Below are 25,504 nucleotides of genomic sequence, written 5' to 3' on the forward strand. Positions count from 1 at the left end.
ATAAATACCTTGAGTTTCAAGTTTCACTATCCAACATTCCAGCTCTCTCCAAAATCCAGTTGGATGTCCCACAGGATCCTCAATCTCAGGTGTTCATAACTGAACTCATCACCTTTCCTTTGACTCTGCTCCTCTTCGTCACCAAGTATTTCCTAACATGATGTCACCACTATCTATTCAGTCACCTAAATCAGGAAACAGTTTTCCTTCCTTCTTTCCTCTGCAAAATAACACCATCAATACATTTCACTCTCTCTCCAGTACATCATCTTTTTTCCTTCGCCAATGGAATGTCCATCATTCAAGCCCTCATGGTCCCTCCCTCAACTACTGGAGTCTCCTATCTGACTTTTCCATCCTGCTGTACTCCATAGCTACCAGGGACATAGTCCTTCTTATTCCTGTGCTTAATATCTTTTTGTGGCTCATCATTGCTCACACACTACAATCCAGACTACTTCATTTCACTCTCTATCCTTGCTCTGGCTGTGCATCCCAAGGCTCTAATTTTCCCTATTGCAGCCTATAAGTGCTCAAAGTTGCCAGACTGTTTATATATCTCTGTGTCTGTTCACCATTCCCACTATGCCAAGGAGTTTTTCCTATGTCTTCTGCCTGTGAACTCTACCTTCATGTTTCAGCCCCAAAAGTTATTTCAAAATGTCTCATTTCATACACTTTCTGCAAAGAATTTCCACTCAACCTTGTGACTTCACAGTACCCTATAAGAAATTTCAATAAGGCCCCTTTAACATTATAGTGTACTTACTGAATGGATGAAAATTAATCTATGACAGAACCCTCTCTCATTAAATTTGCTTCCTCAAAACTTAGCCCTATATCTGATACACAATAAAAGCTCAATTTAACTTTTTTTTTTTTAATAACATTTACCAATCTGTATGTCAGTGGTTTTTTAAAAATCTACAGAATGGCAATAGTTGTTAGGCAAGAACCATAGGAGAACGTATGCAATAGACAATACAAACACAGCCAATAAATGATAGTGTCTTCTCCTTTCTTAAGCTTTATATCCCTAGTATTTGGGGGATTTAAAAAGGAGGCTTAGTACACAAAAAAGGTATAACCTAATTCTTCCTCTCAGTGACTTTACAGTATTATATTCAATTAAAAATCCTAAACATCTGGGATTCAAGTAATGTAGAAACTCATTATTAGCTGGAAAACATTTATTTTTTTCTTTATTTGTATTTTTCAGATTGTTTTGGTAGTGTTTCCATATGACCATCCCTGGGGTAGGAAATGGCAACCTACTCCAGTATTCTTGACTAGAGAATTCTGTGCACAGAAGAGGCTGGTAGGCTACAGTCCATGGATTTGCAAAGAGTCAGACACAACTGAGCAACTAACAGTTTCACTTTCCATGTTATCATTATAGCTACTTTTTAGCAAGGGAACCTGAAATACTTTTTATGTAAACCCCAAGCAGAGGCTCCCAAACCTGACTATGCATCAACTTTAACTGTGATTAATTTAAAACAATATAGTCCCCCCTTTGGAAGTTTCTGAATTATCCTGGAAATAAACTAGAAAGCCAGACTGAAGGATGGCCTTAGTGAACCACATTTTAAAAACTTACTTTAAAAACCACATTTTAAAAACTTATCTTTGTTAGGGCTTTCCTTGTGGCTCAGCTGGTAAAGAATCCGCCTGCAATGTGGGGACCTGGGTTCGATCCCTGGTTGGGAAGATACCCTGGAGAAGGGAAAGGTTACCCACTCCAGTGTTCTGGCCTGGAGAATTCCATGAACTGTACACTCCATGGGATCACAAAGAGTCAGACATGACTGAGCAAACTTCACTTTCACTTTATTGTTATAGATAGACCCTTGCAAGTTACCACACTCTTATTCCAAAAAGAAAACATAATTTTATGTAAAAGACTGGGAAGATAAGAGACATTCTGCACTGAAGTCAGTTAACTGATGCATTTATCTTAGTTTGCGCAAATTTGCTGATGTATATGTGTGGCATTAATAAAGATAATTTGTCAAGTTTATTTTATGACCAGTTGGTCATTTAAAAAATCGTTAAGAAATGCACATGATTGCTGACTCACAATGGTTCAACTTACAATTTTTTGACTTTATTATGGTGCAAAACTTTATTATGGTACACAGTCAGTAGAAACCATACCTCAAATTTTGAATTTTGATCTTTTCCTGGGTTGTGGCATGCAGTATGATACTCTCTGGTGATGGTGGCTAGTGGCATTGAGCTGTATGTAGCTCCTAGTGAACCAGATGATTGTGAGGGTAAATAACGTACTTACGGCCATTCTGTCTTTTTACTTCTGTACAGTATTCAATAAATTACAGGACACATTCAACACCTTATTATACCACAAACTTAATGGTAGATGATTTTGCCGAAAAACTAATGTAAATGTTCTGAGGATGCATGAGGCAGGCTGCGCTAAGTTGTTTGGTAGGTGAGGTATATTAAATGCATTTTCAACTTACAATGGGATGGAGGAAGATCTGTATTTTAAAACTACTTAAAGCTATTAAAATTATGTACAAACTCCCTAATGGCACCAACATTCTTAAAAAGATAGAAAATTTTAGTTAACAACCAAAAACAAATATGCAGGCTGAAAGATGTCTAAAAGTTAAAGGCTACTGATCATGTCCTTATTACTCACAGAAAGAAGTACCTGATCCCCCAGATGAATTTCTTATTTAACTAACTCTTGTGCTTGTCTGCCTTTAAGGATATTTGAAGTAGTTCTAAGCCATTAAACTAAAACCGAGTAGAAGGGAGAAGTTGGAGAAGCAAAAAAAAAAAAAAAAAGAAAACCAAAACTAAGAAAGGTGTCTGGGGAAGATAGAACTTTATTCCTGATTATGTTCTCCTGTCTTGTCCAACAGAGAAAAGCTGCTCACTCTTGACTTGACTTGACTTGAAGTAGATTTAAGGGACTAGATCTGATAGACAGAGTGCCTGATGAACTATGGACAGAGGTTCGTGACATTGTACAGAAGACAGGAATCAAGACCATCCCCAAGAAAAAGAAATGCAAAAAAGCAAAATGGCTGTCTGAGGAGGCCTTACAAACAGCTGTGAAAAGAAGAGAAGCGAAAAGCAAAGAAGAAAAGGAAAGATATACCCATTTGAATCTGGAAAGATATACCCATTTGAATCTAGAAATCCAAAGAACAGCAAGGAGAGATAAGAAAGCCTTCCTCAGGAATCAATGCAAAGAAATAGAGGAAAACAATAGAATAGGAGAGACTAGAGATCTCTTCAAGAAAATCAGGGATACCAAGGAGACATTTCATGCACAGATGGGCTCAATAAAGGACAGAAATGGTATGGACCTAACAGAAGCAGAAGATACTAAGAAGAGGTGACAAGAATACACAGAAGAACTATATGAGAAAGATCTTCACAACCCAGATAATCACGATGGTGTGATCACTCACCTAGAGCCAGACATCCTGGAATGTGAAGTCAAGTGGGCCTGAGGAAGCATCACTACAAACAAAGCTAGTGGAGGTGATGGAATTCCAGTTGAGCTATTTCAAATCCTAAAAGATGATGCTGTGAAAATGCTACACTCAATATGTCAGCAAATTTGGAAAACTCAGCAGTGGCCACAGGACTGGAAAAGGTCAGTTTTCATTCCAATCCCAAAGAAAGGCAATGCCAGAGAATGCTCAAACTACCGCACAATTGGACTCATCTCACATGCTAGTAAAGGAATGCTCAAAATTCTCCAAGCCAGGCTTAAGCCATATGTGAACAGTGAACTTCCAGATGTTCAAGCTGGTTTTAGAAAAGGCAGAGGAACCAGAGATGTAATTGCCAACATCCGCTGTGTCATCGAAAAAGCAAGAGAGTTCCAGAAAAACATCTACTTCTGCTTTATTGACTATGCCAAAGCCTTTAACTGTGTGGATCACAATAAACTGTGGAAAATTCTGAAAAAGATAGGAATACCAGACCACGTGACCTGCCTCTTGAGAAATTTGTATGCAGGTCAGGAAGCAACAGTTAGAACTGGACGTGGAACAACAGACTGGTTCCAAATAGGAAAAGGAGTACGTCAAGGCTGTATGTTGTCACCCTGCTTATTTAACTTATATGCAGAGTGCATCATGAGAAATGCTGGGCTGGATGAGGCACAAGGTGGAATCAAGATTGCTGGGAGAAATATCAATAACCTCAGATATGCAGATGACACCACCATTATGGCAGAAAGTGAAGAAGAACTAAAGAGCCTCTTGATGAAAGTGAAAGAGGAGAGTGAAAAAGTTGGCTTAAAGCTCAACATTCAGAAAACAAAGATCATGGCATCCGGTCCCATAACTTAATGGCAAATAGATGGGGAAACAGTGGAAACAGTGTCAGACTTCATTTTTTTGGGCTCCAAAATCACTGCAGATGGTGATTGCAGCCATGAAATTAAAAGACGTTTACTCCTTGGAAGGAAAGTTATGACCAACCTAGATAGCATATTAAAAAGCAGAGAAATTACTTTGTCAACAAAGGTCCATCTAGTCAAGGCTATAGTTTTTCCAGTAGTCATGTATGGATGTGAGAGTTGAACTATGAAGAAAGCTGAGCGCTGAAGAATTGATGCTTTTGAACTGTGGTGTTGGAGAAGACTCTTGAGAGTCCCTTGGACTGCAAGGAGATCCAGCCAGCCCATCCTAAAGGAGATCAGTCCTCAGTGTTCATTGGAAGGACTGATGTTGAAGCTGAAACGCCAATACTTTGGCCACCTGATGTGAAGAGCTGACTCATTTGAAAAGACCCTGATGCTGGGAAAGATTGAGGGCAGGAGGAGAAGGGGATGGAGGATGAGATGGTTAGATGGCATCACCGACTCAATGGACATGAGTTTGGGTAAACTCCGGGAGTTGGTGATGGACAGGGAGGCCTGGTGGGCTGCAATTCATGGGGTCGCAAAGAGTTGGACATGACTGAGCGACTGAACTGATACTGATACTACACTTGACTTCCTAACATTTCACCCTCTCTTGCATCATCTGGGATAAGAACCTCACTAAATTCATTTCAAGAAAAAGAGACGAAAAAAAAGAACATGGCACTTACACTATCAATACTTTGTGAATACATTATGGAAGCCTTCTCCTTCTGAATCTTATGAGGTATGAATTCACATCCTTCTTCATACAGTCCTGTTTTTCTGTCAAGTTTGCATGGTTGAGTGTAACAGCTTCCTCCTTGACACTTCTGTGTTACAGTATCACCAGTAATACTTGCTGAACATCTGCAGATATATTCAGGTTAGATATTTAAGTGAAATGATCATTTCAAAGTGTTAGACTCTGCTCAGTTTCTACAGACAGCATTGTTTACAATTTCCCTTTATAATTTAAGAAATAAATGCATCACCTTAAATATTAAAATTATCAAATTCTCATCAGAGTAATTTTGTTTACCAGAAAGTATCTGAGAGGTTCCCAAAATGATATCAGAATGTGTTTCTATGCAGCAGAAAAGCTAAGGCTGTCTTACAGCCACTGTTAAGAATTAATAAGGATCAAAGTCCTATGGCACTTCCTAATCTGGTCCTCTCATTCCTGGAAAATCAAGAGCCTCTTTTGTTTCTCTAGAAAGTTTTGCTGATATTTTTTTATTTGTTTGTTTGTTTTGATCCAGCTAGTTTATGTCATACAGTTTTTGCATAGTTCTTGTGTGTTTATATAGGTATTTTAGATTTTTATTTATATGCTTATGAGTTTGTCACTATTGTGAATGGAGTACTTTCCCCCCACATCTTATTTTTTTGAGTATATAAAAAAACATATGAACATAGGAAATTTGGAAAATAGGAAGAGTATAAAGAAGAGAAGAAAAAAATCATATCCCACTTTCAGAGATAAACTATTGTTAATGTACTAAAGCATTTCCTTCTCTGTGTATCAGCATAACATTCTATGTATAGCTTTACTGCCTGATCTTATAAAACTTAGTATTTTAGTACTTTTAAATTGTAATGTATTATTATAATTCATAATATTCTTTCAAAATGTGATTTTAATAACTTCACATTTTGAAATTACAATGTGAAATTAACCTAATTTACTTAATTTTTTTCCTCCATGAATTTTTCAGTGCTAAAAATAAAACTTATATGAATAAATGAAATTGGTGCATAACATTTTGACTCTATTTCCAAGCTTGCTACAACTGACACCCAGAATAAATGGTCAGATTCAGACATTTGAACATTTTAAAGCCTGTTGATATAGCTCATTCTAATATTTCCTTTAAAATGGATTGTTAAACATAAGATTAGTAGATCAAGAAATAGGAAAGAATTTTATAGATTTGATATGTGTCATCAAATTGCTTTCCAGGAAGGTTTAGAATAACTTTTATTTCTCTGATAACCATCTATGAGAGCATTCATCCTGGGGAGGCACACTGACTGAAACCGCCCACCCTGGCCAGGCACCATAGTAGCCTTTTGCGTGAGTTGTTTTGTGACAGGAGGTCCTGGTAAGGAACATGAAACTAATAAGCCACCACCAACTGAAAGAGTTCGGGAAAGGTCAAAAGGAGACACCACATGTCTGACCACCCCCCAGAATCCTTCTCTCTGGCATCCATCTTGGCTGAACAAGGCGTGCACCACCAGGAAGGACTCTGAGTCAGAATGATTGGCTAAAAACAACCTGGAAACCAATCCCATCGCCATAAAACCCGAGACTGCGAGCCACGTGGCAGAGCTGTTCTCCTGGGTTCCCTTACCCTACTGCTCTCCACCCTGGTGCCCTTTCCCGATAAAATCTCTTGCTTTGTCAGCACATGTGTCTCCTCAGACAATTCATTTCCAAGTGTTAGACGAGAGCCCAGTTTCGGGCCCTGGAACGGTTCCCCCTTCCTGCAACAATCCCACTGACAGGCACTAGTACTAGGTAATAAACGATTGTCATCTTTGTCAAATCTGCACCTCTTTGACTACTAATGTCTGAACATTTTTACATTTTTACTGGCCATTTTTATTTCTTCTTTTATATAGATTATTTTCTCTTGTGTCTATTTTTCTATTAAGGTGTTATTGTTTTCTTTTATCTGTTGTAATGCTAAGCTTTTAAAGCCTGTTTTTTAAATATTTGCAAACACCTTTTTCTGTTTTTTAGTTTTAATTTAGTTTATGTTTGATTTATATGCAATAAAGTTTTTAGTTTATATGTAGTCAAATTTATCATTCGTTTAGTTATGTCTTTTTCCAACTCTTGAATGCATAGAAAGACATTCACCATTTAGGAATTTGATATTTGTTAATATATTTCTAGTTTTCATCATGGTTTTATTTTTTTATATTGAATAAGTCTATTCAGTTGAAAGAGAGTCTATTAATTTTTTCCCACATGTTAAAAATTGTCCTGACATCTAAAGAAATCTTGTCTTTCCTTGTGGATTTATAATTCTAGCTATATCAAATCGTAAGTTATTGCGTGTCTACTAGTTTGCATTGTTTTAATTAATGTAGCTTTATTGTATATTTAAAATTCAACAAGAAAATTTTCCTTTATTACTATACTTTTTCAAAAATGTTTGCAGCTGCTATCTACTGGATCAGTTCAGGGTCTTTAAAATGAGGTAAAAATAGAAATGTTTTGACTAGAGTTTCATAAGACATATATTAATTTGTGTTGAATTTACATATTCTATGAATTAAAAATATCTCAATTAATCTTAATTTTCTTTTAAATTCGTTAGAAGGATTTTGTGTTATGGTTTTCTTCAGATGTAACTTTCACATTTCTTAGAGTTTTCTTCAAATATATCTGGTTGCCTTATTGACTTCCCTTGTCAGTTTTAATTTCTATTTTTCCCTTCAGGCTTTCAAAGTGAATTACATTATCATCTGCCTAGAAGCAACTTTCTCCCTCTCTTTCTAGTAGCCCCTGTTTTTTTTAACCTTCCCAACACATTGTTGCATTGGCTACAACTTTATAAAAATGATAATTTCTAGTAGATCCCATTCTTATCATATTCCTGGGAATGTTTAGTGATTCCCTATTAAATATTATGTAGGCAGTTGGCTTTCAATTGATGTTCTGCTTCATATTAAGGGAGCCTTCTATTATGGGTAGTACTGTCATTTTTGTAGTTGTTTCTAAGCCTTAGAAATAATAAAAAATTGGTAGATAAGCAATAAATACTACTTGTATGTTATAACAAAACTTATTGTTAAGAGGACATAGTAATTATGTCAGTTTTGCAAAATGTTATCTGTGGAAGGATGAAAATGATGTATAGATATTTCTAGAATATCCCTTGGCAAAAATATATACTAATCAGCTTTTTTTTCAAGGGGAATACAGTTTCCATCTGGAAGCATGGCAAGGAGAGGTGGGAAAGGCAGATGTCAGGGCTGAATGTCATCTATGGGGTGAGATTTGAGAGGTTCACCTAACATGATCACATCAACAGAGTGACACTGGGGAATGGATTCTTTAATATGTGGAGGGAACAAGCCAAAGAAATCGGGTAGACTGTATATGGCTCTGGGAGGTACTCAGTGTCTTTTTATACCTAAAGTGACATAAGAGGAGAGAAAATGTCAAATGACAGAATTTGAGTGTAATAAAGAACAGGGAAAGCAGAAAGCAGTGATGCTCCTATGGGAGAAAGGGGAAGCCAAGGCAGAGTTCTGAAATCCCTGCAGCTTCCTTTGGAAACTGTGCTGAGTAAAGACAGTAACCAAACCAAAGCTGAGTGCATCGCCTTAAAGAGTCATCATGGGAGTAGAACTAGAAGCAAAAGTGAAGAGGGGTGTTGCCCCAGCTCTAGTCTTTTAAAAGAGGTTGTTGTTTTAAACTGAGGTATAAATGTGCAAGCTTATCAAATTCCTTTTCAGAATCTGTTGGAATAATTTTCTTTTTTCCTTGATATACTATGTTAATTACTTACCTATTATCATAGCATTTTCTGATATCTGGAAGATATCTCTCTTGGCCTTGGTGTGTTTGTTATTCCTGTAATTAGTCCAGGTGTAACTTACTATGCTTTTATTTGTAATCTTTTTGGAAAGCTGTATCTACACAATTCTTTTGCATTCCATCTGTCAGATTTTAGTATCTGAATTATGCCTACTCTCTAAAATGAATTGGGAAGCTCCCTATCTTTTATATTTGTACAAAAGCAGTTTATTCCCTGAAACTTTTGATTCCAAGAACTTACCTGTAAAATTACGGCAGCCAGGGTACTTTCTAAGTATTCAGTTTGCCTTCTACTGACACCATACAGGGTTTTATTCAAATTGGGAGAAATTTTGTTTTGTTTTAATGTTTGGACTCTCTTTCAGCTAAGTTCCCAGGTGTCTCTCAGGTCCATTCATTCTGATATAGTTCACACAGATACTATTCTACCTGCAAGGCACTGAAGCTTTATGTCTCTGATTATGAGACAGGAAGATGGAGATCTTGAATGTAGAACCTGTGAATTTCTTCTAGTTGTACACACACACAAAGAGGCAAATGATTTGTAGTTGCAGAGTAGAGAATTCATCTAAGGCACTTGTAAAGTGAACAAAAGTAGTAGTTTTATGGGAAGCTGAAAAAGAAGACACTAAGAATGAAAGAGGAAAATATGATAAAAGACTGACATTTAAAAAATATTCAATTCAAGACAAAATTGGTTGCAATTTAAAACAGTTTGGGAAAATTAATCAAAATATACATACATTACTGGTTTTCTTCTTTTATTGGATAGGTAGAATTTCTGGTCATTATCATACTCATTAAATACTCCCCATCGTAGATGAGCCCATTCATGGACAAATGCCCTTCCTGTGAAAAAATGTTTTAAACACCTAATTACAATAAGAATGGCAAAATTACCCGCTTAAATTCAGAGAAAGTAATTCTTCTGAACATTATTATGCTTTGCTTTTTTAAATTAAAGGTTTAATTTGATATGACAATTGTACATTTCTATAAATATGACTACTTATTTTGGATTGTCAAGTGCTAATTAGGAACTTAGTAAGTACCAGGAAGCTATTCATACAAAGGTAAAACAAGTGCCCTGTGCTCACATATCTCATGGTCTAGCAGATGACACACATCATTTCAGATAACTAAAATCTTTAGGGGTGCAATTATAATGTTGGAGGTCAGCACAGGCTGACCTATAGGGCAGCCAAGAAGGTCCTTCTTCCTAATGACCCAAATGTGGACAAATCTCAAGGTCTGCCTACTCCACATCTGCCTTTTTGCTTTGACCTATTCTCACCCTTGCCTGGGAAACCCCATGGATGGAGAAGCCTGGTAGGCTGCAGCCCATGGGGTCTCGAAGAGTCGGACACGACTGAGTGACTTCACTTTCACGCACTGGAGGAGGAAATGGCAACCCACTCCAGTATTCTTGCCTGGAGAATCTCATGGACGAAGGAGCCTGGTGGGCTGTCTTCTATGGGGTCACACAGAGTCGGACACGACTGAAGTGACTTAGCAGCAGCAGCAGCATTCTCACCCTTCCAGTCTCATTGCCACTTACTCCTGAACTACTGCGACACTCACCCAGCTGGCTCCATGTCTCCAGTCTTCAATGACTTACCCATGGTGCTCGAGGTTAAGTCCAACTTCTCAACATGCACACAAGGCCCCTGATGATTCAGGCCCTGTTCCTCTCTGCAGCCATATTTCTTGCTGTTCTCCACCCACTTCGAAAACTCCATAATGGCAGTGGATTCCTGAACCCCTTTTAGTTTCTCGAGTCTCACCGTATTCTTGCTCATCTCTGATCAGTTTTACATATTTTTCCTCTGCTTGGAATACTGTCTCCCTATCTCTGACTGGGAGATAACTCCTACTCTTCTTTCAAAATTAAGCTTATATCCAGCTGGAAGCCTTCTCTGACATCCTCAAACTAGTTCAGGTACCCCTACTTTTTCACTTATATGCCATTATGGCATTTGTCATTTATATTGTCATTGCTTATTTGCCAGTCTCTCACTATAGACTCTTGTCTCCATGAAAACAGGTACCATGATTTCTTCATTGTCATGTCTTGGCCCATATTGTCTAGAACTTAATAGGTACTTAATAAATTTGTTATATTTGGATGAATATTAGTGACTTATAAACCGGTCAGTTTTTCTGAAATGTAAATTCCAAGGTAGGCTAAATTTAGAAGATTAAGTGAGGAGGGGCATGTTAAGTAAGCCCTGCTGCTGCTGCTGCTGCTGCTAAGGCGCGTCAGTCGTGTCCAACTCTGTGCGACCCCACAGACGGCAGCCCACCAGGCTCCGCCATCCCTGGGATTCTCCAGGCAAGAATACTGGAGTGGGTTGCCATTTCCTTCTCCAGAAGTAAGCCCTAGTATCTCACATTAAGGATTTTAGATTGCTCTAAGTGCTGGGGAATAACTGATGGCCTCTTAAAGATAGGGGAGATTGTGAGGGAGTAGTCATGGAGTCAGAATACAAAAAGGAGAGCATATAAAGGAATGGCATTGTATATGGTGATCTTGACGACTGGAGTGGGCTCAGGAGTGGGAAGAAACAGCTTAAGTTGATAAGTAAATCAATCAGTTGATAAGTAAATCAATTAAACACATATTTATTGAGCCATATATTGAGAATTTTCTCTTCCCGTTATGGAGATGTTGTAAAAGAAAAGCAAAGAGGTATGTTTGTTAGACACTCCTCTCTGTTAAGGTCTGTAAAAGTGCTCTAGTGTATTTGGGGGTGGGACATGCAGGCACCAACGCTCTTTTGTTTGTTGTTTTCTCTGCCTTGCCTATTTAAATGAAAAAAATTAAAATAGTTCTAATATTTTTAAGACAATAAAAAAACCTAGTTGTTAGCTAACCTAATTAGTTAATGCTAATCACACTTGATTATCCTTGAAAAATACATATTGTATATATGCCATTGATGATTTCTTTTAATATTTTATCCAAAGATTGCTCTGTTTGGTTCATATGAAAATGATAACTGATGTTTTGTGAAGGAAATTTTGACTTTTTCTTTAGTCAGGTATTTGTCAGAGCTGAACATCAAGGCTATCCTGTCTGGTACTCAAAGTGTGGTCCAAGGTCAGGCAGTATCAGCATCACCTGGGAGCTTGTTAAAATGCAGATCCTTGAGTCCTACCCCACACCTACTGAATCAGAATCATTTTGATAATCCATTTATAATCTGAATGCACGTTAAAGTCTGGGAACATTACGTGTCTGCCGTATGCTTTGGCTGTACCTGAACTGCAGACAGGAGATTTAATTTCTTCAGGTGTCTTCCCACAGAACCATAGGACCCTAATATCACATTAATTAAACTATTTAATCAGAGTTATTATCTGATAATAACTGAGTATCTGAAAATTAAAAATATTATATTTATACACATATATTTGCAGGATATGAAGAAAATAAATTTCTATGAAAAATGCACTATTCTGAATCTGTTTTATGTGAGAAAAACAGGCTATAATAGTCTATTTGGCTTTTATGTTCTTACTCAGAAAGATAATGCTATTGTTGATCTATTTGCAACAAAAAATTATTAAATTATTACATAGCAGAATATTTCATCTCTACCCATACCTTGTGGTCCATATTGAAGCAACTTTTTTCCAGCTACGAAGTCAGGAGTGAGATAAATTCTATCACCCTTTTCTCCACAGCCTCCCATATGCTCAGTATAAGGTCCATCGTTACCTGTTGGATTAGGTTCAGCAACCAGAACATCAGCCTGAAATTTAAGAAAAATTTTTCATCATTACAAAATTTCAGCAAATGAATTGACTTTATTCACAGCAGACTATATTGAAACAATTTTGTTTGATTCTAGAATATTTTGATAAAAGAATCTAAGTCACAAAATAAAACTAAATTTGAAAAAAGAAGTTAATATTCTCACATTTTTGTAGGTCTCAAGTTTGGGCTTCACATATTCAGGTTTTGTTTTCCAATTTTCAGGAATCAAAATGGCGACATTTTTGAAATAGAATCTTTTTTCTGTAGCCTCAAACAGATATGGAGATGCATCGGTCACCATATCCTGGAGGGGTGGGAAATAAATATAAAGAAGCATGCTTAATGACAGAAAAAAGATGAAATTACCAATTATTCCAATTTATATTTGTATTTCACATTTCCAGAAACTGGCTATTTATCAAGCTAAGAAAAAGAGATTATTTTGTTAATAATAGTGGCTAGCCTTTTTGAGATTTTTACTGCATGCTCTGTGTCACAATGTAATGGTTGACAATGAAGACTTCAGAAGCAGGCACTAATCCTAGCTCACCACTTATGGTGGAACATCAGAAATTTCCTTGAGAGAATTCCCTGGTGATCCAAAGGTTAGGAGTCGGCACTTTCACTGCTGGGGACTGGGTTCCATCCCTGGTTGGGGAACTAGGATCCCACAAGTGACGTGGTGTGGCCAAAAAAAAAAAAAGAAAAGAAATGTCCTTGACCCCTCCTGAGCCTCAGTTTCCCCATTTATAAGATGGAAAATATTACAGAGAATAGCCCATAAGGTTGTTGTGAGGATCAAATGAAGTCAAGAAAGCATTTGGAACCATGTTTACTTAGCACAAGTGCTTATCAAATATTAGCTCTTAGTTTCATTTTATACGATCCTTTAAAGATCAATGAACCATCTTTTGAAAGATGGTAATGATAACCCTATATGCGAGACAGAATAAGAGACACAGATGCATAGAACAATTTTATGGACTCTGAGGGAGAAGGTGAGGGTGGGACGTTCTGGGAGAATAGCATTGAAACATGTATATTATCATATGTGAAACAGAACACCATTCCATGTTCGATGCATGAGACAAGGGCTCAGGGCCGGGGCAATGGGATGACCCAGAGGGATGGGATGGGGAGGGAGGTGGGTGGGGGGTCCAGGAAGGGGATCACATGTAGACCCATGGCTGATTCATGTCAATGTATGGCAAAAACTATTACAATATTGTAAAGTAATTAGCCCCCAACTAAAATAAATAAATTTATTAAAAAAAAAAAAAAAGATCAATGAACCAATAAAGGAGAAACTGAGAATTAGAGAGTATTACTCTCAACATCTCACACCAAGTAGTAGTAAAGAGAAACTAAATTAAAATAAATACAACTTCAACACCTCCTGTAATAATTTTGTTGCTGTTGTTTAGTTGCTAAGTTGTATCCGGCTCTTTGTGACCCTATGGACTGAAGCAACGCCAGGCTCCTCTGTCCATGGTATTCTTCAGGCAAGAATACTGGAGTGGGTTGCTATTTCCTTCTCCAGGGGACCTTCCCAACCCAGGGATCGAATCCTAGTCTCCTACATTGATAGGCGGATTCTTGACCACTGAGCTACCAGGGAAGCCCAAATGTTATGATAGTGTTTGTTTTTAGTATAACACTAAGTATTAGATACAACTAAGTGGCATAAGTATATAATCTCTTTTCAAATTATGCCTAACTTTATTACTCTAAAGCAGAAGAGCTGTAATGTTAAATTATAAATGCCTGTCTCCCTGAAACAGTTTCCTGAAATGCATCATGACAAGATAGTAGAAGGGGTATTACAAGATATTTATTATAGAAAGGGAAATTGGGACTATTAGGGTTGAAAATCACTGAAAAATGCAAAAATGAGTGTAGACAGAGGGAAGAAGATTGAAGACTGAGCTCCAGGGGCCCCAGCATTCAGAAGTGGGAAGAGGAAGAGCCAGCAAAGGAGACTCAGAAGGAGCAGCCGGTGCAGGGGAAGGAGATCGGAAGGCATGGGAGAGCATTTCAAGAAGGAGAGAGTGGCCATCAGAGCTAAACACTGCTGAGCAATCAAGGAAGATGAGGACTAAAAACTGAGCAATGAATTTGGCAACCTGAGTGAGCCTTTTTGTGGAATGGAGATGATAGCTCTATATGAGTGAATTCAATAGGGTGGGAGGTGATGAAGCAGAGGCGATGAAAACAGCAGGTCAAGAAATGTTTCTACAAATTAAAAGGAAATCAAGAAATGAAGCAGTAGTTGAAGGAAGATTTTGGACAAGGGAGGTTTGTTTTGTTTTGTTTTGAATGGGAACTAGTATATGTATGTGCTAGTGGGGGGAAAAAAAAAATCAAAGCTGATAATGCAAGAGGGAAAAAAAGGGATCATCGTTGGAGGAAAGTCCTTACTGGAACAGACCAGAGAGATGAGACATTGATGCCTGGACATCTAATCCTAGGGGGTGGCCTTAGAAGCAGAGACAATTCATCACTATATGGGAAAATAGTAGTTGTGTATTGATGCAGGAGTAAATCCTGTTCTGCTACTTCTTGGGGATAAACTTGGGGAATTTATCTCTCTGAGCCTCAGTTTCTGTCTTTTCAAATGGTAATGATAATAGTTGCCTTGCTAGTTTTAAAAAAAGCTCTCAAAACGATTTGCTTCTCCTTCTTCCAAAAAAGCCAGATTTTAAACAACTACTAGGCAAATTTAATATTGTATCACTTTTTAAATAAAAATATTGAGTCAATATCACCAAAAAGTTGAAAAATAGGTATAAAACTTCCTATGTTCGAATATTATATTACAATTTAACTTGTGAGGTGTAAATTTTCAGTGTCTCCTAGGAAGACAACTAAGCAGCATGAAATGTCTTGTCTTCTATGTTTTATTAGAAACATTAATAAGGAATCTTTGACATCTGTTTCATATTTTGAGAAAGTGACCTCATATCCAAATAGACAGTTGAGCTTTTGAGGTTTGAAGAACGTTGAGGATGAAATTTATATGATGCGCTGGTAATTCCTTAAGAACAGGGATAATATACTGTTGACCACTGAATTCCTGGTACCTGACATCATGTGAATGCTCTGTAAATGTTCGCTGGATTAACGAACAAATGAGTGAATGAAGAGGTTACGATGAGGGGCAAACTGTCCGGGAGTGCCAAGACAGGAGGTGCTTGGGCTCCCATGCATTGAGGAGACCCCAACTACTCCCACTGTGCGTGTGTTAAGGGGGCGCGAGAGCTTCTTGACTCTCACTCCTTCATCTTATGAAGTGTGCTCGCACCGCTTCCGCAGTACAGACGAGAGTGGGGGGCGGGGGGAACTGCTGCAGCGCCACCTGCTGGTATCGTGAGTGGAGTACCTTTCGGACGGCCCTGCAGAAGCAGGTACTTAAGAACTGACTTAGAGGGTTCTGGTCACACAAGGACACCAAGGGGAGAGTATCCCCAAAAAGCAGAGAACTGAGGGATGAACAGGAAGGTAGCAAAGCCCACAGTGAGGTCCCTTGACCGCAGATCTGAAACATCAAACAGGGACTCGCTTTTATTAACTACTCAGGGACTCTTGAGCACACTATTGTCCTTAAAAGTGTTCCTGTGACAAGGTAACTGTGGAAACCAACTTCTCTCATACCCGACTCGTTTAGGACTCAAACCAGAAAACCAATTGAATACGAGTAGTGAGAAGTATATTTCTCAGAAGGAACCCCCAAAGAGAGTGAGGTGAATGTCCTTTTGCTTTTTCTCTCAGTTCAGTTCAGTTGCTCAGTCATGTCCGACTCTTTGCAACCCCATGGACTGCAGCATGCCAGGCTTCCCTGTCCATCACCAACTCCCAGAGCTTACTCAAACTCATGTCCATTGAGTCGGTGATGCCATCCAACCATCTCAACCTCTGTCCTCCCCTTCTCCTGCTTTCAATCTTTCCCAGCATCAGGGTCTTTTAAAATGAGTCAGTTATTCTCATCAGGTGGCCAAAACACCATATAAATACAAATTACCATTGTCATTAGAAATAAGGCATTTGTGGCTCCTTTTCACATGTTCCTGAGGCCTGCTCACTGTCCAGCCAGAGGCAGAAACATGCTGGTCACATTTTTCTCCCAACTTTCCTTGTCTGTTGCTCCAATGGCTGCTTCATTTTTGCTAATGCTATTTCTAAGTTTGTTGTTCAGTCGACCATTCATATCTGACTCTTTGTGACCCCAAGGACTGCAGCACGTCAGGCCTCCCTGTCCCTCACCATCTCCCAAAGTTTGCTGAAGTTCATGTCCATTGGATTGGACATGATGGCATCCAGCCATCTCCTCCTCTGATGCCCTCTTCTCCTTCTGCCCTCAATCTTTCCCACCATCAGGGAATTTTCCAGTGAGTCGACAGTTTGCATTAGATGAACAAAACACTGGAGCTTCAGCTTTAGCATCAGTCCTTCCAGCGAGTATTCAGGGTTGATTTCCCTTAAGATTGACTGGTTTGATCTTCTTACTAGAGATAATCAAAGACTCACCTAACATTTCTGATTGTTTAAAGATTTCAAAAGGCATGAATTTCCCTTTCACTGATAGCAATAATATCTGATGGTCTTCTGGTTTGAACAGGTGAACTTCCCCTCCTCTTCAACCATTGCACTTCTCTAGCCCCAGACTCCTCTGGTGGTTGAGATGGTTCTCTCCCCTAACTCCTCTTTCTGGGTTTGCACCTGTTCAGAGCAAGGAACCTTTTGAGGCAACCCTTGGGGCCCTTGTACTATTAACTTCTGAGTTTACACAGAGGAACTTTTCCTAGAAACGAGTCTCAGTCCTTTTGGCTTGGTGAGAAATGATGAGCCCTTTCCATCTAAGATTAAAAGGAGGCCTGGGGACTGATGAATTGCCTGCCATTTGTTGAGCTCTTAATATGTACTAGGCATTCTGCATACATTTTTAAAGGTCTTCTAAGTTTTTGAGAAAATTTTAGACTTACAGATGAGACATGCAAAAAATGTGTAGAGTTCCCATATACCCTTCATGCAACTTCCCTTATATGCATGCATTGATAATCCTCACAAAGTCCTGTGAAAGATATTTATTATTTTCCCCATTTTGTAGACCAGTACTTTTGCCCATTATACAGTACTACCTCTGGGTGAGATACAGCCACTTTCCAGGGTTGGCTTTTATAAGGCATTTCCTTCTTATTCTTTGCTGTTTGCTGTTGTACAAAACCTCTCTAATCCCTCCATCTTACAGCAGTTAGATGCCTCTATGTGGACAGGAAGAGTCCTCTTCCCTAATTTTTCCTTCCTCTACAGAAGAAGCAACAAGTGAAATGAGGCTGCTCAGCAGCCCTGAGAAGACGCCTTGCATTGGGCCTGGTAAAATGCAGGATTTCCTCCCATTGGAAGAGTCAGGTTTGTTCTTAAGTCAGAGATTAAGATTTGCATCTTGGACTCATATATTAGAATCACAGGGAAGGGAGGGTTTAATCAGGAGAATAAAAGGAAACTCTGATAGAAGCCAATGGTAAAATCAGACAAAGGAATTACCCTCTGCACATTTCATAATATCTGCCAAATATAGTTGGCTCTGCCTTGGTGTAGAACTAAATAATTTTCAGTGAAGTCATCTACAGCCAAGAAGTAGGGATATCATTTAGTAAGTGCCAACAGTATATCAAGCTCTGAATTATATGCATTGCATGTATTATCTCATCCTTCAGAAGAATCATAATGGTTGTGTTATTATTTCCATTTTATAACTGAAGAAATGCAAGCACAGATATTAAAAAAAAACCTTTCCAGTGTCACGCAGCCAAATTAGAGAACTCATGTTTGCTCTATCAATATATTATGCTTAATTTTTCAAAACAGCATGAATAGTTACCATTTCAGACTTACCTTTATATGTTGGATGAGTGTTTCATCTTCTGGTACATTAGGGTCAATTGCAATGACAATGCCTTCATAGCCATTATTATTCAGCTGGATGAGTGAATCACTCAGGGCCCCTTCCAGAAGGTGAAGGACCAAGATGAAAACAGAATTCTTAAATGACCCCATTGCTATACATCTCCCTTTGAGTTCTCTCGTTGGAAAATGTTGGTTATGGAGGCATCTTTCCTTACCCCTATATATATGAATATATAGACACACGTTTTTCCAATCTATCAGCGGTGGTTTATTGCAGGACTTTAACCTCTTGACCCCAAATTGTTTCACTATCGCGTTTGCCTTGACTATGATGAATGATAAGTATATCTTGGTCTCAAATTCTGTGTACTTTTAAATATTGTATTTTGAGAGGAATGTTAGCCTTGCCTTCACCTTTGCCAGTTGCTGGGACTGAGGGTGGGGAGCCACATCCGGTTCCCTGGAAGGACTCACAGCTGACAAGCAGCTTTACCACTGAAAGATGTTTACTTCTTACAAATGTTTGCCCAGTCAGGGACACTGACCCACCCAACACCACCCTCTAACCTCTGCCTGCCGAGTGGAAGCCTGACTGTTCTGCGTATTTGATAAGCATTCATTAAGTGTAAACCATATTTCCAGTTATCCCTCATAATGGTCTTTATTTTTATCCTCTTTGATCTTTACATAACCTCAGCACCCCTTATTACTCTCTTAGACAATCTACTTGTACCAAAAACATTAGCAAGCAACATTAGAAAAGCTGAAATTTATATCTGACTATGCAAGGCAAACTCCCTCAAGTTTCCTCATCAAACCTTTATTTCATTATTTCATCGCTTCTATTGCCCAATAAAATTCAAATTAGCATTAAATTGTTTTACTGAAATTAAATGTATCTTAGGTGAGAGGCATTTAGATTATTGCCAGCTACTGTATAGATTCTTTTAAGTTTGCCAAGTCTCAGATGAAAACTTATATTGGTCCACCACTTTCCTGTATTCAAAAATATCCCTTCCTATAATATCATTTGATCTTTGCATAGTAGTAAGCATCAGTTTCATCTTGTCTGTCTTTTTCTTTGACATTCACTCATAAAAATTAAATTAGTACTTGTTGCTAATAATTAGTGTTTGAAAGTCGCTCAGTCATGTCCGACACTTTGCGACCCCGTGGACTGTCCATGGAATTCTCCAGGCCAGAACACTAGAGTGGGTAGCCCTTCCCTTCTTCAGGGGATCTTCCCAACCCAGAGTTTGAACCCAGGTCTCCTGCGTTGCAGTCAGATTCTCTACCAGCTGAGCCACAAAAGAAGCCCCAATAATTAGTACTTATTGCTTAAGTATATAATCTGTAATTAATCAAAAGTGAGGCATTGGAATAGAGTGGAAGTACCCAATTATAAACTAGTTGTCCAGATAATCTAAGTATGCATTTACATAAAAATAATTTAGTCAGTGCTTATTGACTAAATGTATGTATTTAATATGCATGCAACATTAAAAGTTTTACATTTTAAAATATCTCAGACACCGCCCCCCCCCATTATACATGTCTCTCTCCTGGGTTTCCTAGAAAAGAGAGCCTAGGCAAGCTTATGTACTAGTGATTTGCAAGCCTAATTCCAGAACAGTGGGAGTGAAGGAAAGGAGAAATAATTCAAGGAAGCCTGGGAAGCAATAAAAAGTGCTTATTACACCACTGTGGTATCATAGAGATCAGCAGGCCACCCTGCAGATTCAGCAGCCCTGCCATCTGGGATGTCTCCTAATGGGCAATTGGAGGAAGGGGAAATGTTTGTTTGGATCCTTCTCATCTACATGTGATCACTTCCCCTGAACTTTCTTGTTGTGTCACCCAAATCTTCAGCTGCTGCTGCTGCTGCTAAGTCGCTTCAGTCATGTCCGACTCTGTGCGACCCCATAGACGGCAGCCCATCAGGCTCCGCCGTCCCTGGGATTCTCCAGGCAAGAATACTGGAGTGGATTGCCATTTCCTTCTCCAGTGCATGAAAGGGAAAAGTGAAAGTGAAGTCGCTCAGTCGTGTCTGACTCTTAGCGACCCCATGGACTGTAGCCTACCAGGCTCCTCCGTTCATGGGATTTTCCAGGCAAGAGTACTGGAGTGGGGTGCCATTGTCTTCTCCGCAAATCTTCAGCAGCTGATTGCAAAAAGAAAGAAAGAAAAATGCTATGCCTCATGGTATATAAACAGGCAAAGATTCCAAGTGGTGCCTAATTGACCTCTGGAAGTAGATCCACTTGGGCCTACAAGGAGTAGGTAGTGATTGAGGTGCCCATTGGGTCAGGTGGGGCCAAACAAACTTAAAGAGGTTCAATAAGGTGAGTCCAATACAATTTACTTCTTGAACTGCTCAGACCACTCATCTCCTTTCATCATATCTAGTTCCATTATTATAAGGTAAGGCTGGAATTGGGGGTAGGGGCATGAGCTAGTTCACATTTTCACCGAGAGAAGGTACAAGACCAGTCATTCATAGAATCTCCTTTGAAGTGCTGGTCATGGGCAATCTCCTAAAATACCCAAAGCAAGAGAGTTATTGAAATAAGTTGTGGTGCCTGCTGCTACAGCTGGTCTGAAGACCATTACAGATATGTATTATCTCCTTTCTTCATCAGCAGTTTCCCTGAGTTTTAGCCAGCATTTTGGCTGATCTGTGTTGTTTGTTTGCCTGATGGAGTGACCCAGCCCTTCATTCCTGAGGTGTCTGAGCCTTGGGTCACTCTGCCCTGGTTAGGCTATGGCTGGAGCAGATGCCTGTGACAGGCATCACCTGGCATGACAGAGCAGTTTAGGTGCCTGCTTATATTTTGCTTGGCCTTCCCTGATGGCTGGGCCTTGACTGCTTGTTCAGTGGAGAGTGCTTGCTGCTGCCTCATCTCCTAACACCATTGGCTGTTTGTGTCCCAGGGGAGAGGGCGGACAGCATAGACCCACTGGGCAGGCTGTGGCAGCAGCTCCACTCTCTCTGGTACCCAAGTTCAGCCGAAACAGACTCACAGAGGCTTTGGCTCACATAGCATCTCACACCATGGCACCTGGGATCTGGCTTTGTCAGAGGCAGCCCAGATTATTTGTATATTTTATATAAACAGAAATATAAGTATGTCTTCCTGTGTTTGGCTGCTTTCACCTAATATTTTCAGCATGAATTTCAGCTATGTTGTTTTATGTAGCAGTAATCGTGCTCTTTTTCCTTTGTGTTCCATTGTAAAAATATGCCACAATTTACTTACTGATTGCTTTTGATGAACGTTTGGATTATTTCCTGTTTGGGGCTATTTTCAATAACAGCGCCATAGACATAAGCATTGACTTCAGTTGGGTATATACCAAGAGTGGAATAGCTAAGACACAGAATATGTGTAAGTCTAGCCATAGTTGATCTCCCAGACACTTTTCAAAGTGGTGTACTGATTGATCTACATTTCTACTAGTACACAGTGCGGCTGGTCTTTACAGTTTTATCCACACTGGATGGGGTATAATAATGTTGTACTGTGGTGAAAAAGTTGGCTTAAAGCTCAACGTTCAGAAAACTAAGATCATGGCATCTGGTCCCATCACTCCATGGGAAATAGATGGGGAAACAGTGGAAACAGTGTTAGACTTTATTTTTTTGGGCTCCAGAATCACTGCTGATGGTGACTGCAGCCATGAAATTAAAAGACGCTTACTCCTTGGAAGGAAGGTTATGGCCAACCTAGATAGCATATTTAAAAGCAGAGACATTACTTTGCCAACAAAAGTCTGTCTAGTCAAGGCTATGGTTTTTCCAGTGGTCATGTATGGATGTGAGAGTTGGACGGTGAAGAAAGCTGAGCGCCGCAGAATTGATGCTTTTGAACTGTGGTGTTGGAGAAGACTCTTGAGAGTCCCTTGGACTGCAAGGAGATCCAGTCAATCCATCCTAAAAGAGATCAATCCTGGGTGTTCATTGGAAGGTCTGATGTTGAAGCTGAAACTGCAGTGCTTTGGCCACCTCATGCGAAGAGTTGACTCATTGGAAAAGACCCTAATGCTGGGTAGGATTGGGGGCGGGAGGAGAAGGGGACGACAGAGGATGAGATGGTTGGATGGCATCACCGACTCCATGAACATGGGTTTGGGTAGACTCCGGGAGTTGGTGATGGACAGAGAGGCCTGGCGTGCTGCGATTCATGGGGTCGCGGAGAGTCGGACACGACTGAGCGACTGAACTGAACTGAACTGTGGTTTTAATTTGCATGTTTCCTGATGACTGATGTTACTATACACCTTTTCATTTAATTGCTGGTCATTTGGATATCCTCTGTTATGAAGTGCCTTTACAAGCCTTTGCCCAGTGTTTAATCAGGTTAATCTTTTTCTTGTTGATTTTTAAGAATTCTTTTGATGTTCTGCATATTGAGTTCTTTATTGGATGTATACATTGCAAGTATCTTTTCCCAGTTTGTAGCTTGTCTTAATGGTTCTCTTGGATAAACCGAGGTTCTTAATTTTAATGTAATTCAATTTAATGTTTTATTTTATGGATAATGTTTCTGGGGTCATGCTGGAGACAGCGTTTCCGAGTTCATGAAGATGTTATACAATATTCTATTCTAGAGCTTTGTCTTTTTATCTTTCACATTTAGTTCTGTGATCTGTCACAAATTATGTTTTGTATATATAGTATGGGGTAGGATTCAAGATTTTTGTTTTGTTTTGCTCTCTAGGTAGCAGTACATGCAGATCATTTATTGACGGGACCATCCTTTACCCCCGAGGGCTTCCTAAGTGGCTCAGTAGTAAAGAATCCACTTGCCCAGGCAGGAGATGCAGGAGCCTTTTTGATCCCTGGGTCAGGAAGATCTCCCAGAGAAGGGAATGGGAACCCACTCCATAGTCTTGCCTGAAAAATCTTATGGACAGAGGAGCCTGGTGTACTGCAGTCCATGGGGTCACCAAGAGTCCAACATGACTAAGCAACTGAACACGCATTCCTTTCCTCCACTGAGTTGCAGTTGAGCTTTTTTTGTGAATGAGGGGACTGCAAGTGTGCAGATCTGTTTCCAGACTCTATTTGGTTCTATTGGTGTATATGACTAGGCTTATTATCTCAGTACTGTTTTGTCTAGTTACTGCTGGTTTATAAGTCTTAATATTTAGTAGTGTAAATTCTAGGTTTATTTTTCTTCAAGAATATATTGGCTATTTTTGATTCTTTGCATTTAACTGTAAAAGTATCAGCTTGGGAATTCTACCAGAAGAAAATTCCTGGATTTGACAGGATCATGTTAAATTTATATGTTCATTGTAATATGTTAGATAAATGATACAACCACCAGTGCCATGACAATTCTGAGGTCAACCATAAAAGGTCAAAAAGTGATGGTTACCTAATTCCTGGAAATCTCCACCCCTTCTCCAAAGTAGTTGGAATAATCCTACCACTCATTAGCCTGTGAAATTACCCAGCTATAAAAATTCTCCACTTCGTATTTCAGGGCCTCTCACCTTCTGAGATGGCCCACATTCTGTCAGTGGACTGTATTTCTCCCAAAGCCTTTTTTGCCTTTTTGAGACAGATCACATTCTGTCTATGGAATGTGTATCTCTCTAAATAAATCCACTTCTTACTTAAAATAAATAAATATATACATATTTATATATCAGTTTGGAAAGAATTGATGTTTTTATAATATTGAGTTTTTGAGTCTTTCAGTCCATGGTCCTGGAATATCTTTTCATTTTAAGTTTTATTAATTTGAGCTCAATCATGTTTTATAGTTTTAAGGGTAAAAGTCTTATGTACCTTTGGTTAAAGTTATTTCCATGGTTTTTAAAAATTTGCGGGTGTTAATACAAATGGTATTTTTAGAAAATTTAATTTTCTAATTATTTGTTGCTGATATATAGAAATACATTAGATTTTTGTGTATTGACTTTTCTTCCACAGAACTTACTAAATACATTTATTTCTAGTAGTTTATAGATTCTTTTGGATTTTGTATGCTTATAATTATGTCATCTATGAATAATAACATTCTTCCTTTTCAATCTTATATTATAATATTTTTATTTTGTTTCCTTCTCTTATGACACTTGTTCATCTCCCCAGTACAGCATTGAATACCAGTGGAAAGAATGGATATCTTTATTCTTGTTCCCAATCCCAAATGAAAAAGCATCCTATATTTTACCATTAAGTATGATATTACTTAGAGATATTTTGTAGATATCTTCATCAGACTAAGAAAGTCTCCATCTATTCCTAGTTTGCTAACAGTTTTCTTTTTAAAAATCATAAATGGGTTTTTAATTTTCCCAAGTGCTTTTTATGCATCTATTGATTTTTATTTTTTATGCTGGTAATATGGGGGCTTACATGGGTTTGAGTTTTTGATATTAAATCCCCCTTACATTCCTAGAATAAATTCTTGATCATGATGTAGTATACTTTTTGGTGTACTTACATTTTGGTTAGGATTTTTTGCATCTGTGTTCATGAGAGAGACTGGCCTTAGCTTTTCCTTTCTTGTAATGGTCGTGCCAGGCATTAGTATCAAGGCTATCTGGTCTCAAAAAGATTGCAAAATGTTTCCTATTTTTCTATTCTCTTGAATAGTTTTAAACAAACTATTTGTTTAAAACATATTATTTCATCTTTAAATTTCCTTCTGACCATTGTTTTAGCTTAATCATGTAAGTTTTGCTATGACATATTTTAATCATTATTCAGTTCCAAATATTTTCTAACTTTTATTTTGGGTTCTTTTATTAGCATATGCGTTATATAAAAAGAAGGCTATTGCTTAATTTGCAGACATTTGGGGAGTCTCTAGATAATCTATTATTAATTTCTAGTTTAATTCCACTGGAGCCAGAAAGCATATGCTAAGATTTAAGT

At 38.6% G+C, this 25,504-nt stretch overlaps 1 protein-coding gene across 1 annotated transcript in view; it reads right to left on the reverse strand.

Moving 5' to 3' along the window:
• The window catches only part of CLCA1 (chloride channel accessory 1), a 43,134-nt gene extending 22,340 nt beyond the window's left edge, over positions 1 to 20,794 (reverse strand). Inside the window, exons 1-5 of the mRNA XM_081489969.1 lie at positions 18,601 to 20,794; positions 12,872 to 13,012; positions 12,556 to 12,703; positions 9,692 to 9,797; positions 5,083 to 5,260 (exon numbers count right to left, since the gene is read on the reverse strand). Coding sequence (XP_081346095.1) covers positions 5,083 to 5,260; positions 9,692 to 9,797; positions 12,556 to 12,703; positions 12,872 to 13,012; positions 18,601 to 18,762 — 735 coding nt within the window. The 5' untranslated portion in view covers positions 18,763 to 20,794. The remainder of the gene's footprint in view (positions 1 to 5,082; positions 5,261 to 9,691; positions 9,798 to 12,555; positions 12,704 to 12,871; positions 13,013 to 18,600) is intronic.
• Positions 20,795 to 25,504: the final 4,710 nt, after the last annotated feature.

The sequence above is a fragment of the Giraffa tippelskirchi genome, chromosome 5 (genome assembly GCF_054371585.1).
Source record: "Giraffa tippelskirchi isolate mGirTip1 chromosome 5, T2T-mGirTip1v1.2.pri, whole genome shotgun sequence".
Lineage (NCBI taxonomy): Eukaryota > Metazoa > Chordata > Mammalia > Artiodactyla > Giraffidae > Giraffa > Giraffa tippelskirchi.